The 26,713-nt window shown below is 45.0% G+C and overlaps 1 protein-coding gene across 1 annotated transcript in view; it reads left to right on the top strand.

Annotated features, from left to right (window-relative positions):
* The window catches only part of LOC147445102 (methionine aminopeptidase 2B-like), a 142,657-nt gene extending 117,492 nt beyond the window's left edge, over positions 1–25,165 (top strand). Inside the window, exon 12 of the mRNA XM_086527581.1 lies at positions 24,286–25,165. Coding sequence (XP_086383707.1) covers positions 24,286–24,396 — 111 coding nt within the window. The 3' untranslated portion in view covers positions 24,397–25,165. The remainder of the gene's footprint in view (positions 1–24,285) is intronic.
* The last annotated feature ends 1,548 nt before the right edge of the window (positions 25,166–26,713 follow it).

Below are 26,713 nucleotides of genomic sequence, written 5' to 3'. Positions count from 1 at the left end.
AACTCATGACCCTAGAGAAGGGACTGAAACCCTCTCTGAATAAGCGGTGGAAACGGCCCCGAATCTCATAGTACACTGTGCAATGACATATGTAATGTTGCGGCATAAGCGGCATATCCTGCTGTCTGCTGATATCCCTCTAAATCTACCAGTCCAGCTGATGCGAGGATGTGTGTATCTGACCAATGGCACACCGCAAACCATGAGACATGTGTATCCATGTAGCTGGTTCGAATCACAAACCCATCTCCTGTGAGGTGGAGAAGGTGCTCTCTATAGAAAGCCATCTTCATGCCCAACTCCTGTGGCGGCTCTATCCATGTCCTCCTAGTATCCAGTTGGATCAGGTCCTGAGGAATGAGTCTAGTAATCTCCACCCGTGTAAGAGACATCGAGGGTGTCTAAAGAGAGTAATGAAAAGGGGGCAGCCTGTCCACCATGGTGAAGCCATGCATCTGAAACCATGATGTCATCTATGCATACCAGCATGAAGTGTCCCCCTGAAGAGCTAACTGTTTGGAAGACTCAAGGGCTAGTCTAGCATATCTGTCTCTAGTAGTATCCCCACAAGCTGTGAACAAAGGAGACTGGTCTAGTGATGCCATTTGGTCTTACATATGCTCCTGCTACGTTCAATAGGATGATGGACCGGATTTTCCGCTCGCATCAGAAGTTTGTTGGCACATTCTTTGATGACATGATAGTCTATTCGAAGAATGAATAGGAGCATAGGCGTCACTTCACCATTGTGTTCGAAGAGCTGCGCAGTAACAAACTTATCTCAATCCTAAGAAAAGTGAGTTTTTCTTGGAAGATTCACTTTCTTAGCCACATAGTGTCAAAGGATGGTGTTCGAATGGATCCCGCAAAGGATGAAGCTATTAAGACATGGCCAGACTTAAAGGCTGTGCACAATGTCCGAAGCTTCTTGGGATTGTGCTCATACTATAGAAGGTTCATCAAGAATTTTGCAAAGATAGCTTCACCTCTTCACGCTTTCCAAAAGAAAGAGGTCACTTTCAGATGGACCCAAAAAGAGATTTTAGCTTTCAGTCTCTTAAAGGAAAAGTTGACTTCAGATACCGTAATTGTTTTACCAGATCTGAGGAAGTCATTTGCGGCATGACGTGTGTGGCAATAGCATCGGAGCAGTGTTGATGCATAATGGAAGTAGTAGTAGCTTATGAGAGAAGAATCTTGCAAGGGCCAGAGAAGACTATGCAAATCTACGAGAAAGAGATTTTGGCCGTCATTCATGCACTCTCTAGCTGGAAGAACTACCTGCTAGGTGCTAATTTTGTTGTCTAGACAAATCATCAGACCTTGCAATACTTCTTGACATAGTCAAAGTTATCCAAAAAGCATATGCGATGGGCAAACATTCTTTCTATGTTCCACTTCAAGTTTATGCATGTGGAAGGCAAGAAGAATGTGGTGGCTGATGCGTTATCAAGGAAGCCACAAATTTCAGCCGTGTCAATTCTTTATCATCATGAGCTTGACGACATGAAGGAACAGTATGCTACTGATGAAGATTTTGCAAGGATCTTTGAACAATTGCAAGATGGGCAACGTCATGAGCACTACCTGCTCAGAGACGGTTTTATGAAGATGCATGGTAGACTTTGTGTCACTAGGCCATTGCGACATAATGTCACGGTAGAAAGTCATGTCCCACTGTCACGAGGACGTGGCAATTGCTAACCTTAGTTGTTGGTTTCTTTCCAATGATTTTTGTTTTAATTTTGAGACCCTCTTTTTGAAGTTGTGAATGGTTGGACATTGTATGGCCAATGTGAACGGTAGTTTCACCCACAGACAGGAAGTTGGTCGGTACTAGAATTCGTATAGTAAAAGGATGCCTAGGCTCAGTTCAAGATCATGTAGGTCCCCCCGTCGCACTTAGCAAGTTGGTGGATACTAGGAAGTGAACTCAATAAAGGTACAATGTCAAGGTGGGGTCACCAAAGGAAAGTACCCGACAGCTCGGCTACATTGCATTTTTGGATGCGGTCCCAGGGGGCATTGATGGTCAGATGACCAATGGGAGCCCAACGGAAGCATCTCCTAAAAATTAGGGAACTGCTATTTTGGGCCATGAAATGTGTTCGCGTCATTCACTCCGGTATGACAAGGGTAACATTTTATTAGGGTAACATTTTATTACTCTGCTGCAAAGTCAACTGAAGCACCAGTTAAGAGATTTTTAAGCGGGAAGCCCAATGCGGGGAAATTGCATGTACGAGTGCCAAGTGGCACTTTTTGGCCAATTTACCAAGTCTGGGAAAACTGAACACGTAACTGACTTTTTGGAGCAGTTTTGGAGGCTAATAACTCTGATTTTCAGCCATTTCTCTCCATTTTTGAGCTTCCCATGACTTTACCTAGGACCAAGGAGCATTTTCAGCATTGGAAGGCATCAGATGCGTGTTTATAGGGCTGATTTGCTGCGTTCTCAGCGATACGCAGCTTTTGGCAGCCATGGAAATCTTCCCCTTTTGCATCTATCTGTTCACAGATGCATTACAGGTCAAGCGCAGAAGAGGGGGCACTCGATTTATGTTGGGGGGATGCCTCATTGAGAACCTGTCAACAGGTTTTCACTCTATGTACAGTGTGGTGCTAGGAGTGATAATCTGCACATCACACACTGCTCTCTCTCTCCCCTATGTGTAGTTATGTTGTCATAATAATCAATATCTAATTCTCCTAAATGATTTTCTCATGTTAAACTGATCATTTAATATGGGGAAGTGACAGGGGAGAAAAAGCTAGAATATTGGTTAAGCTAGCAGACCGGCCACAGTAGGGATCCAAAGGGGGGCCCATCTGCAAAAGAGCTATGTGCAACAATGGGCTCAAAAGACCTTAAGGTTCAGCCCATTAAGACTTCCAAAATGCTAAGGTTCCAAAATTCAAAGGTTGTGTCCAAAGGTCAAACATTAGGGGAATTGGATGCTTTGTGTGTGTCGCAAAAAGTCTTTGTCAAGCCCTACATAGAAGGGAGAGCCCAAGAAGTAGGGGATGAGAGAGAAACACCCACACACACTCACAAGCTTGGTTTGTACACAAGGGGAAAGAGGGACACATGTCAGCTCCCTAAGCTAGATGGCCATGGAGGTGGACCAATGAGAATTAGGCTAGAGTAAATCTAGTTTAATTAATTTAAAAACACTTAATAAAAGAACCAATAAGAATTAAGCTCTCTAGAAGACTATTGGACAGTCTCCCAAGGGGACCAATGAGCATTCAGCAGCCCAATGGCTTGCTTGATTCCTATTGGCCAGGAGGCAAAGGGGTCCAATGAGAGTTTAGTTGCATTTATTAATTACCTAAAGCTCTCACAAAAGGGGAAAGGGGGACACATGTCAGAAGGCTATCACTTATGCTGCTTAATTTCTATTGGCTAGGCCTGGGGAGGTCCAATAGGGTTGTAGCATGAGCATTTAGCAAGGGGGGTCGACCAAGAGAGAGAGGGGGCTGATTTTTGCAAGGCATTATCACACACACACTCACACAATCTCATGTGTGAAGCAAAGAAGACTTTCTCTCCTTCTCAAGCTTTAATGGAAAACTTACCATCTACTCCAACCTTGTGAGAAGGGATGCCTACACCAACAACTCTTGGCTTTGTGATGCAAATCCAACCAAGAGCCAAGCTTCAATGCATGCTCATATCCTCTACCATGCTAATTACTAAGCTAAGCTATGCTAATATGAGTGATTATGTGAGGATATGTACATCTTTCTCGTAAGAATACTCCTCCTTCCTCTCAATCTACTCTCATACCCCGCTAGCTCTCACCATCTTCGAAGGTGTGTGAGGTCTTGGGTCTGAGACCGTGAGGGAATTGATGTTGTGTTTGATAAGTGTTTTGCTTAGTGCATAAAGTTCCATCTTCATTGCACTAGCTAGTATTGAAGGAACACAAAGAATTGTATTGTAAAATGCCTCTCTTGATGGGAGAAACCATAATACAAAGCCTTTTGGAGGGGGGACCGGCTCCATGCAAATCCAGTCTTCAATTGTTGTCAATTGCTTAATTTCTCTCTCTTGAAGAATAGTTTATGCTATCTAACTAGGTGTTATGCTTTTTGTTGCTCTCTCCACCCAAGCACTCTTGTTATTCTCATTAGGAAGCTATTCTAATGAAATGCTCACTATGTTCATGCTATTTTCCGCTACACACAAGTTACTAGACCATTAAATGTAACATTGGTATCAGAGCACAAGGTTTCTCTATTCTTGCTCAAGATGGGAGGTCATCAAGCTAGCTATAAATGGTTGGTACTATTAATTGCATGTGAGTAAGTAGAATAGGGATTTTTCAGCCTTGCAGTGCAGCTGCCTTTGTGCAATTAACGGGGCATCACCGTCGAGAGCTATGGTCTTAATAGTGGAGTCCTACGAGGCTTGCCTACGGCTTAACCACTATTGAGCTATTAGAAGCTTGACAGGAGCCGGTGCTGTTTTGGTGTTGAACGACCCTCTCTTCTATTCCTTGCAATTAATGGTATTCGAGCCACGGGTACAGTAGCTTGAGTGCTTTTTCTAAAGGGGTAAAGAGGAGTAGCAACTAGGGCTTGAAGTGCCAAAGTACACCTAAAAAGTTGTTAGAATGGCTGACAATAGTAAAGAGAGTGAAATTAATGTTGATAACTTTGATTTTGCTAATGAGGAAGCTACTAATGATGCCCCGATGCTTGTTAACTATCTTGTTTCTAGACTTCAACAAGCCATGGCCAATCCATCCCTCCAAAGTGAAGTGCAACGGCAGCTTCGTGCTCATGGGATTCTCCAAGCTCCCCACCATGACGAGAGAGCACTTAGAAAGCCTCCTTGCGAGACTTCCAAAAGAGGCCTCTCTCCGATTCAGGAAGAAGAAGAGGATCCCTATGAAGGGCTCAGAAATTTGCTCCTTGATGACGCATCTCCTTCTCAAAGGAGAATTCAAGAGCCTCCACCGAAGGAACGAGAAAGAAGTGAGTCTCCCGCCACCTCGACGGAGATGGCTCCACGAAGACGGCAGGCTAAACGCTCTCCATCGCCTCCCAAACGGAGAAGACCATCGCATACTTCTCCACACCATACTTCAAAGAGGGATGACAAAAAGCAAGAGAAGAAAAAGGCGAGAAAGAGGACACCCTCCTCTCCATCTTCTTCATCCTCATCCTCTTATGAAAGTGATGGTGAAGACAATGAAGATCAAGGCAATGTTGTACATTTCCTGGGGACTGCCCGCTCGTGTGGACACCCCCTTTCCCTTGGTGATCAAATTTCAGCAGCCGACGATGGAACTGCAACTCATGTGAATGTGCCATGGCCAATTCTCCAGATGGGTTCAAAGGCTTCGCATTCATCACGTAACTGAGTTACGTGGACGATATTCCCTATGAGCTGTCAATATGTCCGGAGAAGACGTCGACCATATTATACCTAAGGACCCGATAGCAGTTCTCAAAGCGCAGATGGCAGCACTTTCCTGGAGCCTCGCATCAATTCACACTCACTTGGAGCAAATGTAGACGCAAACTTCTTCTCGGAGTCACCCAATTGCTTCCCGGACTACACATGCAGTTTCTCTACCATCTTCTTCCGACGCTTCAGTGGTCGATCAGGAAGAACCACTCATACCAAAGGCTTCGGAACTCAAATTTTCTCACCCAAAGCATGATTTCTCAGAGACAACTAGACACAAAGTACCTTCATGCGAGCAACAAAAGTCTCAACATGAATATTCTTGGAAATGCTATAGTTCTAAGCAACCAACTTCTTATCGGAATCATCAGCAACAAAAGCATAAACATGAAGCTTCCAAAGGATCATCAGCAGTGGAATAATAAGATCATCAGCTTCCAAACTCAAGTCAATTTACTCAACAGAAAACTCAAGTCAATTTACCAATAATTTCACTCGAAGTAGATACAGATTCAATATTTTATTGGACAAAACTCGAAGTTACAAAAGACTTTGACAAAGGCACTTATCAAGTTGCACATATGATCAGTTTTCAGTTTGGCAAAATAGTCATGGTCAATAACAGTGCCATGACATGTGACTTAACAGAAAGAGCTTTGGATGCAGAAGCACAACAACAATACATTTCCTTCTCCCGGAGTTTCTACAACTACCCTGGGTTTTATTTAAAGAGGGAGGGAATGTCACAATTGCGACTATATTGCAGTATTACATACACTCCTAGTTGCAGATACCCAAAGTGCCATGCCAAGGAGAATCCCTACTCTTGGATGGTCACGACCCTTCGCTCAAGAGACGTGCCTCTTCGCCAAAAGCCACACTCCTTTGACGACTGGTCACACCCCTTCGCTCTACGGGTGCGACTCTTCGCCCAATGGTTGCAGCTCTTCGCCCAAAGGATGTGTCTTTACGTCTAAAGTCATGTCTCTTCACCAGGAGACGTGTCTTTTCATTTGTGTCTCTTTGTCTCCTATATAAGGAGCCTATTGTATTCAGTTTCAGGCATTCATTCAATCAATCAACACAGAGTCTTCTAAGTCTTGTTTCTGAGTACAGTTCAAGTTCCTCAAGTCTTAATCATGAGTTTAAGTAATTGATCAAGGATTAGCAACTAGAATCCTTACATTTTCAAGTGCTTGATGAGATCGGTGATGTTGCTTATATGCTGAAATTGCCTGACGCTTGGAAAATTCATAATGCGTTTCACGTGAGTCTTTTAAGATCTTTTGTGGGTGATGTGCCAGAATAGATGCCACAGGAAGATCAGCCAAAAGTCGATGAACTTGATGAGATCTTGGTACCTGAGCAGATTTTGGCACATAAAGAAAAAAGTTAAGGGACAGGTTGCAAGACGCTATTTGGTGAAGTTCAAAAACTATCCACCTATGGATGCAAAGTGGATGGAACAGCATGAATTGTCAGAGTCACCAATTGTATTGCAGCTTTACCTTGAGGCCTTTGGGTTACAGCATACGTATGTCCCAACCCAACGTGCAGGGGTAATGATGGAGCTACCACATCAAATGTACATACGGATTCAGTGCAATAGAAGTGCGCATCGCTCTTCAAGTGTTAAAGGTATTATGCTCACTTCTATCATAGATGGAAATGACAAAAGTATGAAGGTCTCATTAAGTCATTTGTATCTATGTGTCATGATCTTTCTTGCAGGTACATCCAATGATAAAAGCGTGCTGACAACACAAGATCATAACTGGCATGTATATATAGTATGCAATCGAGAACGTTTGCGATTTCAAGAGGGGGCTATGTCACGAGGTTGTGGCAACTGCTAATTACTGTCACGAGGACGTGGCAACTACTAACCTTAGTTGTTGGTTCTTTTCAATGATTTTTATTTAGTTTTTGAGACCCTCTTTTTGAAGTCACAAATGGCCGAGAGTTTCACCCACAGTTGGGAAGGGCAGATCGCTACGAGATGGACTGGCCAGTCAGCACTGGAATCCAAGGAGTAGAACAGTGTCTAGGCTCAGTTCAAAGTAATTTAGGCCCCCTCACTACACTTATAAGTCGGTGGGTACTAGGAATTAACTCTAAAGAGGCAAACTGGACACATGGCGGCTCCAGAGCGATTTGCCAGAAGCATCAGCACGAGGGGGTGCCCAAATTGAGAGAGGAGGCTTATTTGCAACTCACTGTAGTGGGTGCAGGTGATCACAGCTTAAATGGAAATCTTGCCTTCTTCCTTGTCTCATGCAACGCGATGACTGGCTCTCGCGTATCGCTCTCTCCCCTTTGGCACATATGGTAATGCCCCACTAGATGGGCTACTCAGTTGACCATGTACAATTCTGTGGGTTTATGCGCGTTTGCCAAGGCAAGAGCCTTCTGAACAGGAATCGGATTAGCTAATTGCTAATCCCCCACTCGTACACATAGTTCCATCACGAATGATAGCGAAAACAGAGAGTTTTCTCGCGTGAAAACTCGTCCGTTTCAAAGGGGAACTGTCCCATTGCGTGCGGGAGCACCTAAGACATGCGTAGGCGTGCTCGCTCCGCTCGAAATGGGCCAAAACAGAGAATTTTAACCTGCTATGTTTTTATGCAGGTTTAGGGTTTCGCACCTAAACTGCAAGGAATCGCCAGGGGAGCCTCGAAAAGGCCTTGGGATGCGTGTACAGGGCTGTAGGCACCTAACAGTGGCGAAACATCGTAAAGCGTCCAGAATCGGGCAAAGCGTTCTAGGCGTGCACTTTTGACCTGCATGGATTTTGCGTCGTTATGTTGGCGAAATTGGGTCAAAAACTTGCGATTACAGCCATGGACAGGTCCGGACAGCTTGGTGGGAGTTAGGAGTGATCGGGTCGTTTTTTTGCACTACGAAAACAAAAATACCGAAAAAGACGCCAGTCTTTGGGACCAACAGGTGTCAGCGTCTGCTTGGTAGTGCTCTAGCTTCCAAGCCGTGTGTGCTTGAAGGGTCAATTCTCGTTACAGGTTTTTATTTGCAAAGTTTCTCTATGTCCTAAAGTCTAAAGTAAAGTTTCGGGTGAAAGCCAAAGTCTTTCGGGTTCCCTGTCCATTTAGTGCAACATGTGGACTCTGAAAGGTGGCAAGTTGAACTGGCAAAACTTGTGGAATTGGCGTCCTAACTACCTGTTCATGGACGGAAGGAACCTGTCTTGGAGCCCCTGACTCCGCAACGTGCGAGTGCTCCCCATCCTGTTGGGACGCATGAAGTACTCGGGCTTGTGCCTCATCGGGCTCTACTGCCAGTGTGAGTTGCCTTGTCTGCAGTGGCATTGGTAGCATTTGCAAAAACTCCATAAACCTTGTGTTTTGCACCAGTCAAGAAAACACATTCACAGAGGCAACCAGGTGAGTCCTGAACGCATCAACTTCAAGTTGCCTAGTCATAAAGCCCTGCACTGGTGGAGCATTCACATCAACAAGAGGTACAGACAGACGGGGCGTGAACTCTCGCAACCTCACTGTAGGAATTGCCTGCCTGTCTTGTGAAGAGGAACCCTCTTCCATGATGACTTTCCCTTTGTCGGCCATAGTGTAATCCCGCGTTCCTGTACTCTGTGTCTTCGTCGCAAACCGACTGAGGCTTTCTTGAGGAAAAAGTGATTTTGTCCCGGCGACGGAACCATGAGACCGGCCCGTAGGGCACTCTGGCTTTCACCCGAAACATTACTTTAGACTTTAGGACACAGAGAAACTTTGCAAATAAAAACCTGTAACGAGAATTGACTCTTCAAACACACACGACTTGGAAGCTAGAGCGCTACCAAGCAGACGCCGACACCTCTTGGCCCCAAAGACTGTCATAGACCCCTGACGTGGCACAGACCCCGGACACACAGTGACACGTGGCAGCAGTACAGACCCCCGCATAATGCGCTGGAAGCTGACGTGGCCACTGTACGGGTTTCCAGGATTTGCGGCGGAATTCGCAGATTTGATGACGTGGCAGTGCGTACGGATTTCTTGAAAATCTGTTGGCTGATTTACGCGAGCTTTTGGGATTGGATGCTTTAATTTAAAAAGCTTTTGAGACAGATGCTTCTGAATTGGAAGCTTTTGAGTTTAATGCTTTTGGGGCTCTTCTTTCAGGCATCCCTTGTACCAATAAATAAGTGGGCAAGGCCTCACTTCTCAGAGCATCTGGACGCAGAGTTTGAGAGTGAGCACCTACCCACTCTCTTGTACTTCGAACAAAGATTAATAATAAAAGAAATACCGAAAAGGGCACCAGTCTTTGGGGGCCAATATCTCTAGGCATGGAACTACAACGGGCCGTGTCGACTCAAGTGTAAATTGTGAACTGTTTTGAAGTGAATCTCTGTTGTGTCGTGATAGAATCTTGACTTGGGATGTCCAAGTTTGTTACAGTGGTATCAGAGCACAGAAAGATTCTTCTTCTACGGAGGATCCGATCCTTTTTGCAGCGCACAGCTTTTCAGAAAGAATCTTCGTGTCCCGACCCCAGACTTATTAACCACTCCCACCCTTTATACATCGCACATCGGGCGCGCTCCCGTCTTCGTCGCTCTGTCTTACAAAGCATAAAGCCATAAAGAATCCCAGATTACACATGAGTTCTCGTGAAGAATCTGACAGAGATGACACCTCTTAGTGGGAAGGCAAGAAAAAGTTGAAAATCTGGCGCGGGAACTGAAGAAAAGAAAGAAGATTTTGGCAAAAAAAATTCAGACAAGTTTGCTAGAAAGGAGTACAAACGTCAGCAGATTGGCATATATGTGAACAAATTGATTAAGTACTCTAGGGACCCGAGATTGGCGAAACACCTGAAGAATTACCCGATTGATAAGATTTACTCGAGATGGCGTGTGGCCATCACTTCTCCTCTCATGTAGGGAGGAAAGCCGAAAAGGCAGACGAGTGCAGAAAAGCGGAACCTGTACTCGCAGAAAGACATGGACAAGCACTCTTGAAAAGCACTTCTACTGAGCCAACCAATATGACTTCCTCGAAGACTAGAGCAAGAAAACAAAAGAATTCAAAGAAGTGGACACTTGGCTAAGTTTGAATCCTTTTCTGGGTTCCGAGATGCTCCGAGGGCTTTGGCCTTCATTAGCAGTTTGACACTTCATTCTCTGGAGAGCATTACTCAGAGCACTCCAAGATTCGGAGGGCTACTTCTTTCTTCAAGGGAAATGCTCGAACATGGTGGTCCACTCTTCTTTTGAGGAAGGAAGCTCCAGTTAAATGGTTGAAATTTAAAAGACTCTTTATTTTCTTCTTGCCTGACTCGTGAGTACGAACGAGATATACAAACTGCTTGGAATCGTCTTCGAATGACCAAGGGAGATTCTTTTGATGCTTATTGCGAGAGATTTTGGAACTCTTTTCTACCAACCTCTTCATTTATGAAGGTCTCTTTTAAGGAACAGATTGAGCGGTTTTGTTGGGGACTCCCTACAGCGATCCGAGACTACACCTGGAACAAAAGTCGAATTCTATTCAAGAATTGATAAGTCATGCGAAACGGGGTTTTGTGATACATTCCGGAAATTTGGCTTACCCCACTGATGAGATCTTGACTGAGAGAACCCACAGACTTCTCACAATGAAAGTAGAAAGAGAAAGAGTTCCCAAGACAAAGAAAAGAAAGACACACGTCCCCGATAGACTCTTAGAGAAAGGGCTATCTATCTCAAAGAGGGGAAGTGTTTTGGTGGCGGGGAATTTGGACACATCTCCGCAAAGTGCCCCAAAAAGGCACTACAAGAACAGACTGAAGACAGGCAAGAGAGTTCTAGAGCAACAGAGGAACGTGGCAGAAAAGGCAGATGAAAGCAAAACTGGTACCATATTGCGTGGGGCCCGAACCGATCAAATGAACGAAAGTACAAAACTTTGCCACACTTGGGGCAAAGTGAAAGATGAAGAAGCCCTCATTTTCTTTGATGGAGGAGCCAAGGTCAACTTTTTTTCACTTGAATTGGCGGCTCAACTTGGAATTACGCCCGACGCGCTGAGGCCATAGGCGAAGGCAGTTCTAGCGGCACCCGGACAGGATGTTGCCATTATACCGATCATTGGCAAACTTCGTTTGCAATGTCAGGGCCATTGTTAGGTGCCTACAGCCCTGTACACGCATCCCAAGGCATTTTCGAGGCTCCCCTGGCGATTCCCTGCAGTTTAGGTGCGAAACCCTAAACCTGCAGAAAAACACAGCAGGCTGTAGTTCTCTGTTTTGGACCGTTTCGAGCGGAGCGAGCACGCCTACGTGTGTCTCACGTGCTCCCGCACGCAATGGAAGAGTTCCCCTTTGAAATGGACGAGTTTTCATGCAAGAAAACTCTCCATTTTCGCAATCATTCGCGATGGAAGTGTGCATACATGTGGGGGATTAGCAATTAGCTAATCCACTTCCTGTTCATAAGGCTCTTGCATTGGCAAACGTGCATACACCCACAGAACTGTACATAGTCAACTGAGTAGCCCATCTAGTGGGGCATTACCATAGTGCCAAAGGGGAGAGAGAGATATGCGAGAGCCAGTCATCGCATTGCATGAGACAAGGGAGAAGGCAAGCTTTCCATTAAAGCTGTGATCACCTGCACCCACTACTCACCCACACTATAAGTCACAATAAGTTGCAAATCAGCCTCCTGTCTCAATTTGGACGCCCCCTCTTGCTGATGCTTCTGGCAAATCTCTCTGGAGCCTCCATGTGTCCAGTTTGCCTCTTTAGAGTTAATTCCTAGTACCCACCGACTTATAAGTGTAGCGAGGAGGCCAAAATGATTTGGAATTGAGCCTAGACACCCTTTTACTACCATCCTGTAGCGACTTGCCCTTCCCAACTGCGGGTGAAACTCTCAACCATCGGTCGTTTCACTCTGGCCACGCAATGTCCGGCCATTTGTTACTTCAAAAAGAGGGTCCCAAAAATCAAATAAAAATCATCGAAAAGAAACCAACAACTAAAGTTAGCAGTTGCCACGTCCTGGTGACAGTAATTAGTAGTTGCCACGTCCTCGTGACAGGTGTTGAGGTACTGATAAGTTCTGTGTCGATGACGACGATGACGAGGTGGTACTGATGGGTCCTGCGTTGACGACGATGACAATGACGACGAGGTATTGATGGGTTCTATGTCGACGACGGCGACGACAACGAGGTACTGATGGGTTTTGTGTCGACGATGATGATGTCGACGACGGGGCATTGATGGGTTTTGTGTCGACGATGGGTATTGATGGGTCTATGCCCACGACGATGATGACGAGGTTCTGTGGATCCTTACGCCGAGCCAAGGCACAAGGGGTACTGGGTGCTGGGGTACTGTGTCGACGACGACTGAATGCCGGAAGCTGCTAGGGATGCCGATGGTCAAGGGAGTGCAACCAATGACGAGGCTAGGGCTGAAATCTGTGGGTCTTCAAAGTGAAAAACGCTGGCCGTTCTGGCTGAAAAACGCGCTGATCATGAAGGCTGAAAAACAGTGGTCTTTTGGCTGAAAAACGCTGGTCTTCAAGGGCTGGCCATGCTGAGAAAACGTTGGGCTTCTACTAGGTCATGCGGCCCCGCTTGGTGTTCTGCTTTCCGTGCGTCTTCTGTGTCCAACTAGCGCCCATAGGGCTCCTTATATAGGTGCGGAGGGTTGGGTTGAGCAGGCAAAAAGGCAGCCCCACGACCTTGTAAAAATAGGCTGAAAATTCACTTAATAATAAATTGCCAGTTTAGAGATGGTTCTCATGCAGCAAAACACCTACATGCTAAAATGCTATTTCTGTGCAAGAGAGGGTATGCAACTGTGACTGGCCTCGATATGCACGTCCTGTTAGGGGCGCACAAAGGTGCCATTCCAGGTCCTAAACTAAGACTCATGCTAGGCTGTAGCAGAAGCATGTCCACGTAGCGCAAGTGAAGTGCGCACGTGACATCTGAGAAAGAACAAGAAGACCAAGGAGTTCAAGGAAGAGCTTCAGGTAGTTAGGTTTGACACGTTTTCAAGCTACCAAGACGCCCATCGAGCGCTTGAGTTCATACAGCAGTTTGACGTTGCCTTTAGGGGAGGTTGGTTTTTGGATCGCTCCAAGGTGCAAAGGGCGGCATCTTACCTAAAAGGAAATGCACAGACATGGTGGTCTACTCTATTATTATGCAGACAAGCACCTACAACGTGGGTAAAATTCAAGAGAATTTTCACGTTAACTTGGATACCATAAGAATATGAAGATGTCATCACGGCTTGGCATCGTTTGAGAATGACTGAGAAAGATAGGTTGGATGACTACTGCCAGAGGTTTTGGGATACTTATTTGTGAGTGTCCTCGTTTTGAAGGATTACTTTGACAGACCAGATTGAGCGGTTTTGCTATGGCTTGCCAAAAGAGATTCGACAGTAATCTTTGCAACAAAAGCGTAATTCTATCCAGAGGCTTATGGGACATGCCAAGCAAGGTTTTGAAATGCATGCCAGCTCATTGACTTATCCTATGTACAGGTTAGTGTCGACCTCAACCGGGCAAGAGTCTACTAGTGAAGAGAATGAACCAAGGGAACCGGATGACAGCTCATTAGAGGATTTCATAGACGAAAGGGAATCAGATGATAGTGCAGTCGAGAGTTCCGACGAACCAAGGGAACCAGATGCAAGTTCATCAGAGGATTTCAAAGAAGGAAGGGAATCAAATGATAGTGCATCCAAGGGTTTCGAAGAAGCAGGGGAATCAGTTGATGGTTCATCCGAGAATTCCGACGATTGAGATTGAAGTGCTAGTGGACAAGGGAGGCTAGGGAGGTTACCAACAGGTCCCAGGGCACAACAAAAGAACATAAAGGGAGTCAACTGGTGGATCAAAGAATTCCAAAGATCCAGATTGTGGTGCCAAGGACAGGGGAGGCGAGCGGGGCTACCAACAGGTCATAGGATACAAGGAAAAGAATAGAAAGGTAAGCTAGTTCCACCCGATAATTTGGTCAAGGGTACTTTTTGGCCCTCGATGCCAAGTGGATGGAGGAGAACATCGCAAAGTCTCTTTAGAGAGAGTTGTACCTTGAAGCTTTTGGGTCACTAGTAGTGTCTATGCCAAAAATTACCGATGAATCAGCAGGTTGAATCTGATGGTGAGGTCTGCACAAGAGGGGAGCCCCTTTGCTCCTTTGTCATAGATTGCTTAGATTGAATAAACTCACTAATTTCTCTTTGAGAATTTAGGGATACTGACGGGCTTACAGTATTTTGCGGAATGATTGTATGAAAATATGTGCAATGAATTGGAAATTTTCTTGATTGAATTGAAGACATGTGCTCTTTCATGTGTGTATTGTTAGAGACATGTAGAGAAAGATGAAATGTCTGCAACATTTTGTCTGATGAATGATTCGAACTTAGTGCATCTACAGATCTCTTAGAGATCAGTGAGCTATGGATGTGATGGCTAAGTGACTAAGAACTGAACGTGAACTGAATGAGATTCTAGTGCATCAAGGTGTCGATGTGGATGAGATGACTGGATACTGTTGTGAGTGCATCAAGAGTTCCGGAAGGATTGATGAGTGCACAGTGATCTAGGTGCATCAAGAGTTGTGGACGGAATGAGATGGCTAGATTGAATGATGGAAACACGATGTTCAGAGTGAACTAGTGTGTGATTGTGGGAACTGCATGCTATGTGCATGTACTATCTTGTGCGGATAATCATGGGCATGGTTTGCTTCATTGAAATGTGAAAAGAAAGGATATGAATATGTCACAAACTGCTGACATGTCAAGCCACTGAAGAGCGGAGCCAACCTGTAGATTCCAAGCGAGAGACCTAAACCCTAAGGAGAAGCAGAAGAAGTTTTACCAAGTCTTGCCAAGTGACCTATTTTTAAAGAAGAGTTCCCACCAAATTAAGAGACCCCATCCGATGGGGCCCAAGTGACACCAAGACAATAAATAAAGTTGAACCCATGTACAAAGAAGATAGCGTGGAGAACTGATGACGTGGCGATAGCTGTATGGTTGCCCGCAAATTGCGCTAACCGTGCCACGTGGCAGCTATACGGAATCCTACGATTTACGCTGCTAACTCGTGACGTGGCAGGCTGTACGAATATCCCTTATTTTGTGCCGGTTGCTTTTGGGAGGCCAGATGCTTTTGGAACTTGAATACTTTTCATGTAAACTGCTTTAAGAGGCCAAGGGCCTTTAAATATGGCCCATGGGCTCTCACTCTGACAGTCGACCTGTGGGGGATGCAGAGCAGAGCCATGGGAGTTGTACTCAATTAAAGCAATATAAAGAAATACCGAAAGGGGAGCCAAGGTTGGGGGCCAGTGCTCTCTCGGGGTGAAACTCCACCACTCCCCGTCTCGTGTGTCGTGTATCTCTTTCATTTCAGTTGTTATTTGAAGTGCTTAAAATTGTTCAGTCTGTTCTTTTCCGTTGGCACGTGGTGTCCGTCCGCGTGACAAAATCTGTGATAGTAACAAGATTTATTAGATCAAGACATCCGTGAAAAGATCAGTGCCGTTTGGATGTGATTGCTAAATAGGTTATGTCACAAAGTGATGGCATGGCATAACCTAAAGGACACACTCCGAACGCAAAGAGGTTAGAGCCTTGTTGAAAGATGCAGAGAAGTGCTACCAACTTGCCGAGAAACTTGAAAATAAAGACCAACGATTTTAAAGTTGTTCCAACTTATGGGCTCCCGTTCGACAAGGCCTAGAGGGACACTAAAGGTTAAAATAAAGTTGGAACCCCCAAATCGCCTGGAGATGCTAACGTGACAGAGTTGTATGGACGTTCCACGATTCGCGGTGGCTGCTGACATGGCACCTGTACAAATTTCCGAGATTTGCGGTGGTAGCATTAGCGCTAGCTTTTGGAACTCAGATGCTTTTAGACTTAAAGCTTTTCATGTACACTGCTTTTGAAAGGCCTAGGCCCCCTCTCTCAAGCAGATACGCTTGGGATCACTGCTAAGACGAAGACCCTCAAACGAGACAAGGACCCTCGGACATTGTACTTTGTGAAGCAATAAAATAAAGAACTACTGAAAGGGGCGCCAATTTTTGGGGCCAATCTCTCTGGGTGTGGAACTACGTTGTGCCGTGTCGTCTCTCTTAGTTTGTTCAGTTCTTTCAATTTTCTCTCGTGTGTTGTTGTAGATTCTCGACTTGGGGTGTCTAAGTTTGTTATAGTGGTCTCATAGCTCAGTCCATTCTTCTTCTAGGAAGGATTTGATCCCTTTACTCACAACACACATGGATTGAGTCGACGAATCCCGCCAGGAGGAAATTGTAGCACCCGACCACCATTCCGGCTCAGGCAAGAACAATGAAGATTCCAACGGACATTGTCCATCTTCTGAAGATTCGGATCAGTATGGACCGTCTCCACCTATTGAGTACGAAAGGATGGAGATGCAGTAGCAACAGCAGGTTGACGCTTGTTCCTAGCAGATGCTTCAGTACTCCAAGGATCCTCAGTATGCAAGATTTTTGGCCGAGCATTGCATATGGCGCTGCGCCATCAAATCACCTCTGAAGTCAACACTGAAGAAGTTGATCACACCTAGGACTCCTGCTCAGGAGGTGTACTCAAACAATGAGTTCAAAGAAGCAGTAGAACGACAAGTCAGCAAACTCATGAAGACCAAGAAGGCGCCAGGAAAGCAGAGTCCACCAACAGACTATCCAGGCTACTTGGGTCGGAGATCTACTTTTCAAACCGTCAAGAAGGCAAAGAAACGAGAGAGATTCGAGGATGTTTTCAATTCGTCATCATCTTCTTCTGATAGCTTTGATAGTTCTTTGACCTCCGAGTCCAGTGACAAGGGAAGAAAGGGCAAGAAGAGGAGAAAGATCCAGTGTCACAAACTGATGACGTGCCAATCCTAGCCGACATGCAGATCTCAATTGAGGGGCCCAAGCCCTAAGAAGAAGCAACAGTAGAGGAAGTTTTCGCCAAGTTTTCCGTGATTTGCGCTAGTAGCTTTGGATGTCAGCTTTTGGGACCATATGCTTTCATGTACCAAGGGCCTTTAAATATGTGCCATGGGCTCGGTCTCTGGCACGTCTCCGCGTAGGAGTGCAAAGGACAGAGTACCACCTTGTACTGAGTTGAAGCAATATAAAGAAATACCGAAAGGAGCGCTAAGGTTTGGGGCCAATGCTCTCTTGGGGTGGATGTCAGGAGGCTGTGGCAACCACTAACCTTAGTTGTTGGTTTTTTTCCCTTGATTTTTATTTAATTTTTGGGACCCTTCTTTTGCAATCACAAATGGTTGGACATTGTGTGGCCAGTGTGAAACGGCTAATGGTCTAGAGTTTCACCTGCAACAGTGAAGGGCAGGTCGCCACGAGATGGTCGGGCCGATCGGCACTGAAATCCGAGCAATAAAAGGGTGGCTAGGCTCATTTCAAAGTCATTTAGGGGGGCACTACCGTATGTGCAAAGGGGAGAGAGAGATGCACGAGAGGAGATAATCGTGCTACATGAGACAAGGGAGAAGACTAGTTGGAACTTGGGCTTCTCAGATGACCATGTACAATTATGGGGGTTTTATGCGCGTTTGCCAAGGCAAGAGCCTTCTGTATAGGAACTGGATTAGCTAATTGCTAATCCCCCACAGGTATGCACGGTTCCATCGGGAAAGACTGCAAAAACGGAGAGTTGTCTCGTGTGAAAATCGTCGGATTTAGAGGGGAACTATCCCATTGCGAGAGCACTTGGAACACACGTAGGCGTGAAAATTACAGCCTGCTATGTTTTTCTGCAGGTTTAGGGTGAAATCGTCAGGAAAGCCTTGGGATGCGTTTGCAGGGTTTTGGGCACTTGACAGTCACAAAACACAGAAGTAAAGTACGCTGAAATTGACCTGCAGCTCACCAGAAACCTTCCAAAATGCAAGGGAAAGTGTCCTTGACGTGTACGTACTTTTGACCTACAGGGGTTTTGAGTCGTTATGCTAGCGAAATTGGGTCAAAAACCTGCAATTACAGCCATGGACAGGTTTGGACAGCTTGGTGAGAGTTAGGTGAAAGCGTTTGAATCGTCTATTTGCAATAGGAATAAAGAAATACCGAAAGGGGTGCCAGTCTTTGGGGCCCTACAAGGTGTTGATGTCTGCTTGGAAGCACTCTAGCTGCCAAGCTGCGTTTTTGTTTGCAGTGTTAAATTTTAATCACAGGTTTATTTGTGGAGTTGCTTTGTGTCGTAAAGTTCAAGTAAAGATGCAGGTGAAAGCTAAAGTCTATCGCCCTCTAGCGAGTCTACGGGCCGGTTTCATGGTTCTATTGCCAGGACAGGTCACTTTTTTCCTTAAGAAGTGAGCCTTGGTGTCACGTGACACATCCCAACCCTATGTGTCCGTGGACAAGCTACACCATAGCAGGGTTTCCGTCAAGTCCAGTCAAGTTAGATTAGAAGTGATCTGGCACTTTTGTGAGTCTATTCGTAGACCGTGCATGCCCAGTCACTTAGAGTAGATGCATATCCTCTGGTTGCATAAGCATAAGCATAAGCATTTCCATCAGATTCCATCAGAGACAGTTTTGGGATTTTTCAAGTGACTTTAGCCTAGTTTTCGCTATATTTAACATTTTTCACTTATTTATTAAGTGACTTTTGTTGGGTACTCAGTAGGGCAAATTGGGTAAGATAATTTATAAGCAAACCACCTCAAGACCCTCAAGAACCCAAGTTCCTCGCGAGCTTCAGGCCCCAAGATCATAGTGCATGATCGTCACCCGAAGTGGCATGGATACTTCGCATTCAGGTGATGAGCATGAGAGAGGCGACGAAGGATTTTCCCCACCAGGAGATTTTTCCAACCCTCCCCCTTCGCCATCTACGCCAGACCCTATGGAGGCAATGATGAAGCAAACGATGGCCATGATGGATAGACAAGAAGACAAGCGCCTTGCTTTAGAACGCGAGCGCGATGAAAGAAACGACAAACTTGCTACAAAACAAGAAGAAAATCGACTTGCTCAGGAACATGAGCGCCTTGCTCAGGACCGTGAGCGCGACGACAGAATTGCAAGAATGGCTCCACAGATCAAGCAACCAAGGACCACGAGCGCGACGACAGAAACGCAAGATTTGCCGCACAACAAGAAGAAAATCGGCTTGCTCTCGAACGAGAGCGCGCTGAACGAAATAAACGAAAAGCAGAAAAGGAGGCAGAGGGTGAAGCTCAAAGGGAGCTTCGCAATCAAGAATTTATTGCCCAACTCCTCGCCTTGAAGACCGAACCACCCAAAGATCGTGGGAGTTCGTCAAGTGGCGCAAGCCACGATGTGGATTCACACAATCCAGTCACAGAGAAGTTGACTTTCAGTAAGTATGACGGTAAGATGGATGCTACTGTTTTCTTGGTTGCATCAATTTAATGCTTATTTTGCGACAACTAAGAAAACAGGCAATAGCAAAGTTTTGACGGCAGCTATGTACCTTGCCGGTGATGCCATAAATTGGTACCAGGCATGGCAAGAGGCACAGCTAGCCGCGCACCTAGAGGCAGCCGACAATCTTACGCCCCTCTCTTTTAGTTGGGCTGATTTCCAAGACAAGCTCAAGGCACGGTTTATGCCACCTCAGTACCTTGCACGATTTAAGGACGATTGGCGAGCTCTCAAGCAAAATGATATGCCGGTTATGTCTTTCTCTAATCGTGTTTTGCAGCTTGGCACTCAATTACGCAAATCGGATGCGAAGCGCAAGGAGGCATTTCTTTACGGCTTGGACGAGTATATCAAGTATGATGTCGAGGTACTCGATCCCATCGATCTCAACAAAGCGGTAGCAATTGCTCTCGTCCACGAGATGAAGCACAACAAAGGAAAGCCTAAGGAAAACAAGACTTCTCAAGGAACCCCGCAGAATTCTCAGAACACACAGAATGGTAAGAACGAAAAGAATGGTAAGAATGGTAATTCTTCTAGCCCTTCTTCATCTAATTCCTCGAAAAAGAACTCTAACAATGAATCTAAGGGTAAAGCTAAAGCACCTGCAAAACCTAAGCTAACCCCTGATGAAAAAGCTTCACAAGGAATTATAGGAGGATACATCACGGCTGAAGAACAAGTGATTTATGCTAAAGAAGGTAGATATTTTCAATGTCACATTAAGGGTCACATTAAGAAAAACTGTCCTAAGACAATCCCACCTAAAGAACCAAAGGCACCCACAACTACCACAAACTCTGTCACAACACAACCTGCATCTTCTCATGACTCTGACACACACATTGACGAATCTCTCATGAAGTGTTATGGTCATGTAAAAGGACAGCGTTTTATCATATTGTTTGATCCAGGCAGTATGCATGATGTGATTAGTCCCCCTCTTGTTGAGAGAGCCCACCTAGAGGTTAGTCAGAAATCTCCTATCGAGGTTTCTGGCTTCGCTCCCGGTATGGACTCTCTCATCACGAAGGAGTGCCTTGATGTGATGTTTACCGTTCAGCAAGCTTCTTTTCGTAGGAAATTTCTTGTGTCTCCTCTCTCAGGATGTGATATGATTTTAGGCAGGAAGTGGTTTCGTGAACTGAACCCTCTCGTTGATTGGGAAGCTCTAACTCTCACTTTGCATGACAAAACAGATTCCCTCCTCATCATTCGTGCTGAGGAGGGCTTGCATTCTTTGCCTCTCATCTCGCATGTGCAGGTAAAGCGTGAATTACGACGAGGAGCACAAGCGGCATTCATATATGCTGTCCCAGTTTCCCAGAGCATTCAGGCTCCAGGTAAGTATTCGGAGTTGTTTACGAAATTTAAACATCTCTTTTTGCAGGATGATCTTCCACCTCGTCTCCCACCGGAGCGGCCGAAGGACCATCGCATTGAGCTTATGGAGGGAGCGCAGCCGGTCAGTAAGGCTCCCTACCGTTTGAACAAGTCACAGGAGGAAGAGTTAGAACGACAACTCACGGAGTTGGTGGCTAGAGGATTCATACGTCCTAGTGTAAGTCCTTTTGCTGCCCCTATTTTGTTCGTTCGCAAGAAGAATGGTTCGTCTCGTTTTTGTGTTGATTACAGGGCATTAAACAAGATGACCGTCAAGAACAAGTTTCCGATGCCTCGCATTGAGTATATCTTGGATAGGCTCAATGGGGCAAAGGTTTTCAGCAAGTTCGATCTCAAAAGTGGATACCATCAGGTACGGGTATTCAAAGGCGATATTTTCAAGACTGCCTTTCGCACCGAGCGAGGGCAATGGGAGTATATTGTTATGCCTTTTGGATTGACAGGAGCCGTGGGTACATTCAATCGTCTCATGGTAGGTCGTTTCGGCGACATGGTAGGTGTATGTGTGTTCATCTTTTTAGATGATATTCTCATTTTTTCTGCATCGTGGGAACAACATGAAAGAGATGTTGAAAGGGTACTAACTCGTTTGGATGAGTGTCAGTTGTACATTGCAGATAAGAAGTCTGAATTTTTTCTTACTGAAGTCACTTATTTGGGTTATATCATTTCTGCAGAAGGCGTCAAGCTAGACCCCGCGAAGGTGGAATAGGTTCGTAATTGGGAATTGCCCAAAACTACATATGATGTGTGTTCTTTTCTTGGGTTATGTCAAGCATATAGTTCGCACATAGAGAATTTTGCACGCATTGCTGCACCTATGACTGATGTTTTGAAAGGGGTAAAGACTCGCCGTCAGCGCGTAGACTTGCCCGAGGCAGCCAGAGAGGCTTTCGTAACTCTCAAGGTTGCGGTGACGGAAGTTCCGTGTCTTATCCTTGCTTCTTGGGATGATCCCTTTGAGGTATGGACGGATGCTAGCAATGTCGCCATAGGCGCTGTGCTCCAGCAGCATGGTCGCCCAGTAGCTTTCTTTAGCCGGAAGCTCAATAGTGCGGAAAAGAATTATTCAGTTTATGATAAAGAACTTTTGTCTGTCATTCACTCTCTTAAGCATTGGAAGCATTTTTTGTATGGTAGAGAGTTTACAGTGCGCACAGATCATCAAGCCCTCAAGTGGCTACAGTCTATGCCTAGTGCACATTGGAGTGATCGCCAAGCGCGGTGGTCACAATTTTTTGAGCAATTTGGAGGTTTGATTGAGTATGTGCCTGGAAAAGCTAACCCTATTGCAGATGCGTTGAGTCGCAAAGGACAGATTTTGGCTCTTGAGTCAAGAACCACATTTTCTATACAGGGTGAGTCTTTTAACAGCATGAAGAATCAGTATGCAGATTCGGAGTTTGGTAAGTATTGGTTGCAGGCTCTTGCTTCCCAAGGGCCCAGCAACTATCTCATTCGTGATGGATTGTTATTTTTTCGTCAGCGTCTATGTGTGTTGCCCTCTCTCAGGCCAGCCATATTGCATGATGCACATGACTTCTCTCACGGGTGGGCACAACATTTATTCCGCTGCACCTTACACTTGGTCAGTTTTTGGCGAGGACACAGAGCACAGCAACTTGGAATTATACTATGGATGATAGATTGAATGACACCAAGGAAGAGGGTTCCTCTTCACAGGACAAACAGGTTGTTCCTCCTCTAGTGTTCGAGTGTGGCGAAAATTTGCGGCCACCCTTGTCTGTACCTTTTGTTGATGTGAATGCTCCACAAGGTCAAGGGTTTACGATTGGGCAACTAGACGAGGATGCGATCAGGACACAGTTGGTTGTTGCTGTGAATGTGTTTTCTCGGTTGGTGCAGAATCCTAGGTTTATGGAATTTCTGCAAGCGCCACCAGTGTCACAACAGACAAGGCAACTTTCACATGTAACAGAGCCCGTTGAGGCTCAAGCCCTGGTACCCTAACAGGGGAGAGATAGGGAGCACTCGCATGTTGCGTAGTCAGTTGAGGTTGGTTGGCTGAACTGGTAAAGCGTGTGGAATCGGCGTCCTAACCACCTGTTCGTGGACAAAAGGACCTTTCAGCCAAATGTTGCATTAAATGGACAAGGAACTAGTTTCCAGACTATGCAACAAGTTCTTTCACCACCCACGGTATATCTGGGATATTTCTAGGGCGGATTTGTGTTTCAGAGCATGGCTGGTTATGCGCTTAGAACGAGCAATATATGCCAGGAACAGTCTTCGGGGTTATGCAAGGCATGATACCAAACCCCATGTATGGTAATATTTGCAGCCAATTCCTCCATTATGTGATTTCAAGGGAAGCTATGTGGCCCAATAAGCTGGAATTTTGTTGTTGTCGGCCCAGGCAGATCTGGCGCGAGTACAGATAGCAAGCAACATTGGCAACTTCCCCATAGCCGTACTAAAATGACTCTCAAACAAATCTGGAAACTGTCCGATATCCATAAAGTAGTTCATCGCGTATATGGTACATAAACAGACTCCCTCATCCAAAAGGAATCCTGATGTAAAATCGACACTCTTAACCTGATCATGGGAGCTCTCTCTAGACCAAGGAAAATGTGACATCCTCCTAAGAACTACAAGAGAAACATGCTGACACATAGTGGCTCCTTCCTCAAAGAAACATCTGGAAATCTCCATGGACCAACTGCAAAGAACTGTGCAAGTAAGAGCTCAGATATCACGACATCTGCTGTGATGCAAAACCTATTGAATAGTCAAACTTCTTTGCAAACGGAGCTCTCCTACTCACCCTCAATAGTGTCCGATATCCATAAAGTAGTTCATCTCGTGTATGGTATCATAAACAGCCTCCCTCATCCAAAAGGAATCCTAATGTAAAATCTGCACTCTTAACCTGATCATGGGAGCTCTCTCTGGACCAGGAAAATGTGGCATCCTCCTAAGAACTACAGGAGAAACATGCTGACACATAGTGGCTCCCCCCTCAAAGAGAACCAATGTCTGTGAGAGAGAGAGAGAGAGAGAGAGAGAGAGAGATGAAATTGTCAATTTTTGCAGCGAATTCCTCCATTATGTGATATCAAGGGAAGCTATGTGGCCCAATTTGAACATACAATATATCTTCGACCAACTTGTAAAGAAGTCTTGTCAAGAGGGGATGACTTTTGAAGCACTTCTAACAAGTTCCAACGGGAAATCTGAACCTGGAAGTCAGAAAGTTGACGACTTGTGTCCTTAACTGCACCTGCTGATTGAGTGCAAATTTGGGCTGAATTTGTAGGTTATCGGGCAGGTGACGAGCTGTATTGTGGCGGGGACTGTAAATATAGTTGAGTCTTATGGAAAAACTCATCTTGGTTGGCCTGTTTAATGATCAGTGTCATTCAGTGATGCATCTGTGGAAAAATTCAATCTGCGGATTTTGTTTCAATGTCTCACGCTAGCAACTCTTAAACCAGTGCTTACGGAATGTGGTGATCAGCAGATTTTGTATCAATGTCTTACGCTAGCAACTCTTAAACCAGTGCTTACAGTATGCTCCAGGAGCTCTTTATATATTCAGTGATTACAAACCCTTGAGCTCTTAAGACTCCAGGAGCTCTTTATATATTTCTGTGTCACCAGTAGATTGCAAGTACCCACAGACACGGGCATAAGCCAATGGTGGTGCCTCTTCTCCTCTGCTGGGTGGATAGCTATCTTCTTTTATTGCAACTGCAACAATCCTCATTGGACTAGCAAGGAGTTGGATCGACATAACGAAATGTAGCGGTGTGTCTTTGTGCATTAGAAGGTTCAGTATTGTCATCAGGTTTTATTTATGATAAATTTATGTATGATTTTTATTGTTGGGATTGCCCTCTGTGGAGACGATAGAAATATTGCTCTTTGCTGCTGGTATAGAATTAATAGCTTGGTTGCATAAGGTGCCTCCTAATACGTTCATCTATTTCTCAACTGGGAATCTGGCTCAAAGAAGACTAACTGTTGCATTTCTGTGAGCACAGCATACTTGAATCGCTAATACTACTATTTTAAACTCTGTTACTGCTGGCCTGCTTAAGGAATCTGCTTGGGACAAATACATGCATGGTTTGAAGGATTTGTGACCTATAGCAGATATTAGATGTTTTTCCTCTCAGATTTTGTTACTGTAATTGGACCCCTTGCAAAGCGCTGCTATCATTTTTTTGGGGAGTCAAGAAAATGAAGCACACTGATAGCTTTCGTGGCAATCCTAGTTTATGAGCTGCATGTTCATTCAAACGGCAGTGGTTTTTGCATGAGTTTAGCAACTTATAACCATCACTTTTCCAGTGGTATGGGCTCCATTGGGTTAGAGAAAACTCGACAGGCTTAAGACATCACCACCGCAAGAAGATTGTACACGTGTGCTTGGGGTGAGTATGTTTTGCATGATTGCTTGCGGTTGAGGTATGTGCGCTTGTATGTTTGCTTGTTTATTTGTTCTTTTTTTGTTTATTCTTGTGTTTGATGGGTGATTCAGGTTTGGAATTGGTTTGGTGGGTGTGGGTAGCCTGTGCGGTTTTTGCCTTGCCTTAGGATTTGGACAGTTTTTGTGTTGAAATGTTAAGAGCCGTGTTGATCATTGCTAGGGATGGTTAGAGGCTCTCCCCCCCCCCCCCATATGAATAGTAATCTCTATTTGTGACCTTGGATTTGGGATTTCTAATGAAGAAATCTATTTCCCATCACTTAACTGAAATTATAAATCCTTGAAGAAGAAGGTTTTGAGATTGTATACTAAGGACATGTTACACAACGGAACTAATTGACATCCTATTGAAACGGTAAGGGCCCAACTTGGAGGATACTTGTGACTCTCCATTGGAAGTGAGCACCTTATCCTTCATCATAGAAAAGCGGCCTTTTCATTACTTACAAAGAATGGCTTTGTGGCAAGTTCATAATGTGGAACTATGGTGTAAATTATGCAAGGTTGTCTTTGAACTTCGTAACTACGAGCTTGAACCATCTATTGTCCGTGCCACTATCTTTCTTGGCTTCAAGAATCAAGATTCTTGTTTGACTGTTATATTCTTGGTTAACCATGTTGATCACTATTGCATTTATCTACCAAATCAAGAGAAGCATTTGATATTACACGTAACCATTTTATATTTCTCCTCGAGACCAATATTGGAAACCCAAAGTCAATTCCTAATACTAGGAGTCCCTGCACTTCCGAAAAGGAGAGAGTAGCTTTTTGTGGGTTTAGTAATACGAGAGAATAGCGAACATATCATTGGCAAGCGTGAAAGACTAGGACAACATACATGAACTTAGATGGAATGATGCTAGTATACATATATTTCAGAGCAACACATTGTTCATAGCATATAGGTGATTTGCAAGCCTTCTATGGAAGTTGTTACATCTCTTCAAATGCATTCAATTCCAAGTATGGGCAATATACATACGGCACCCTTTATTTTATTAGATAGACCTTGGAATTTTTTTATCA

This window comes from Adiantum capillus-veneris, chromosome 13 (genome assembly GCF_014529385.1).
Source record: "Adiantum capillus-veneris isolate H3 chromosome 13, ASM1452938v2, whole genome shotgun sequence".
NCBI classification, from domain to species: Eukaryota; Viridiplantae; Streptophyta; class Polypodiopsida; order Polypodiales; family Pteridaceae; genus Adiantum; species Adiantum capillus-veneris.
Note: the sequence above shows the minus strand (reverse complement) of the source record. Positions and strands in the feature narration are given on the sequence as shown.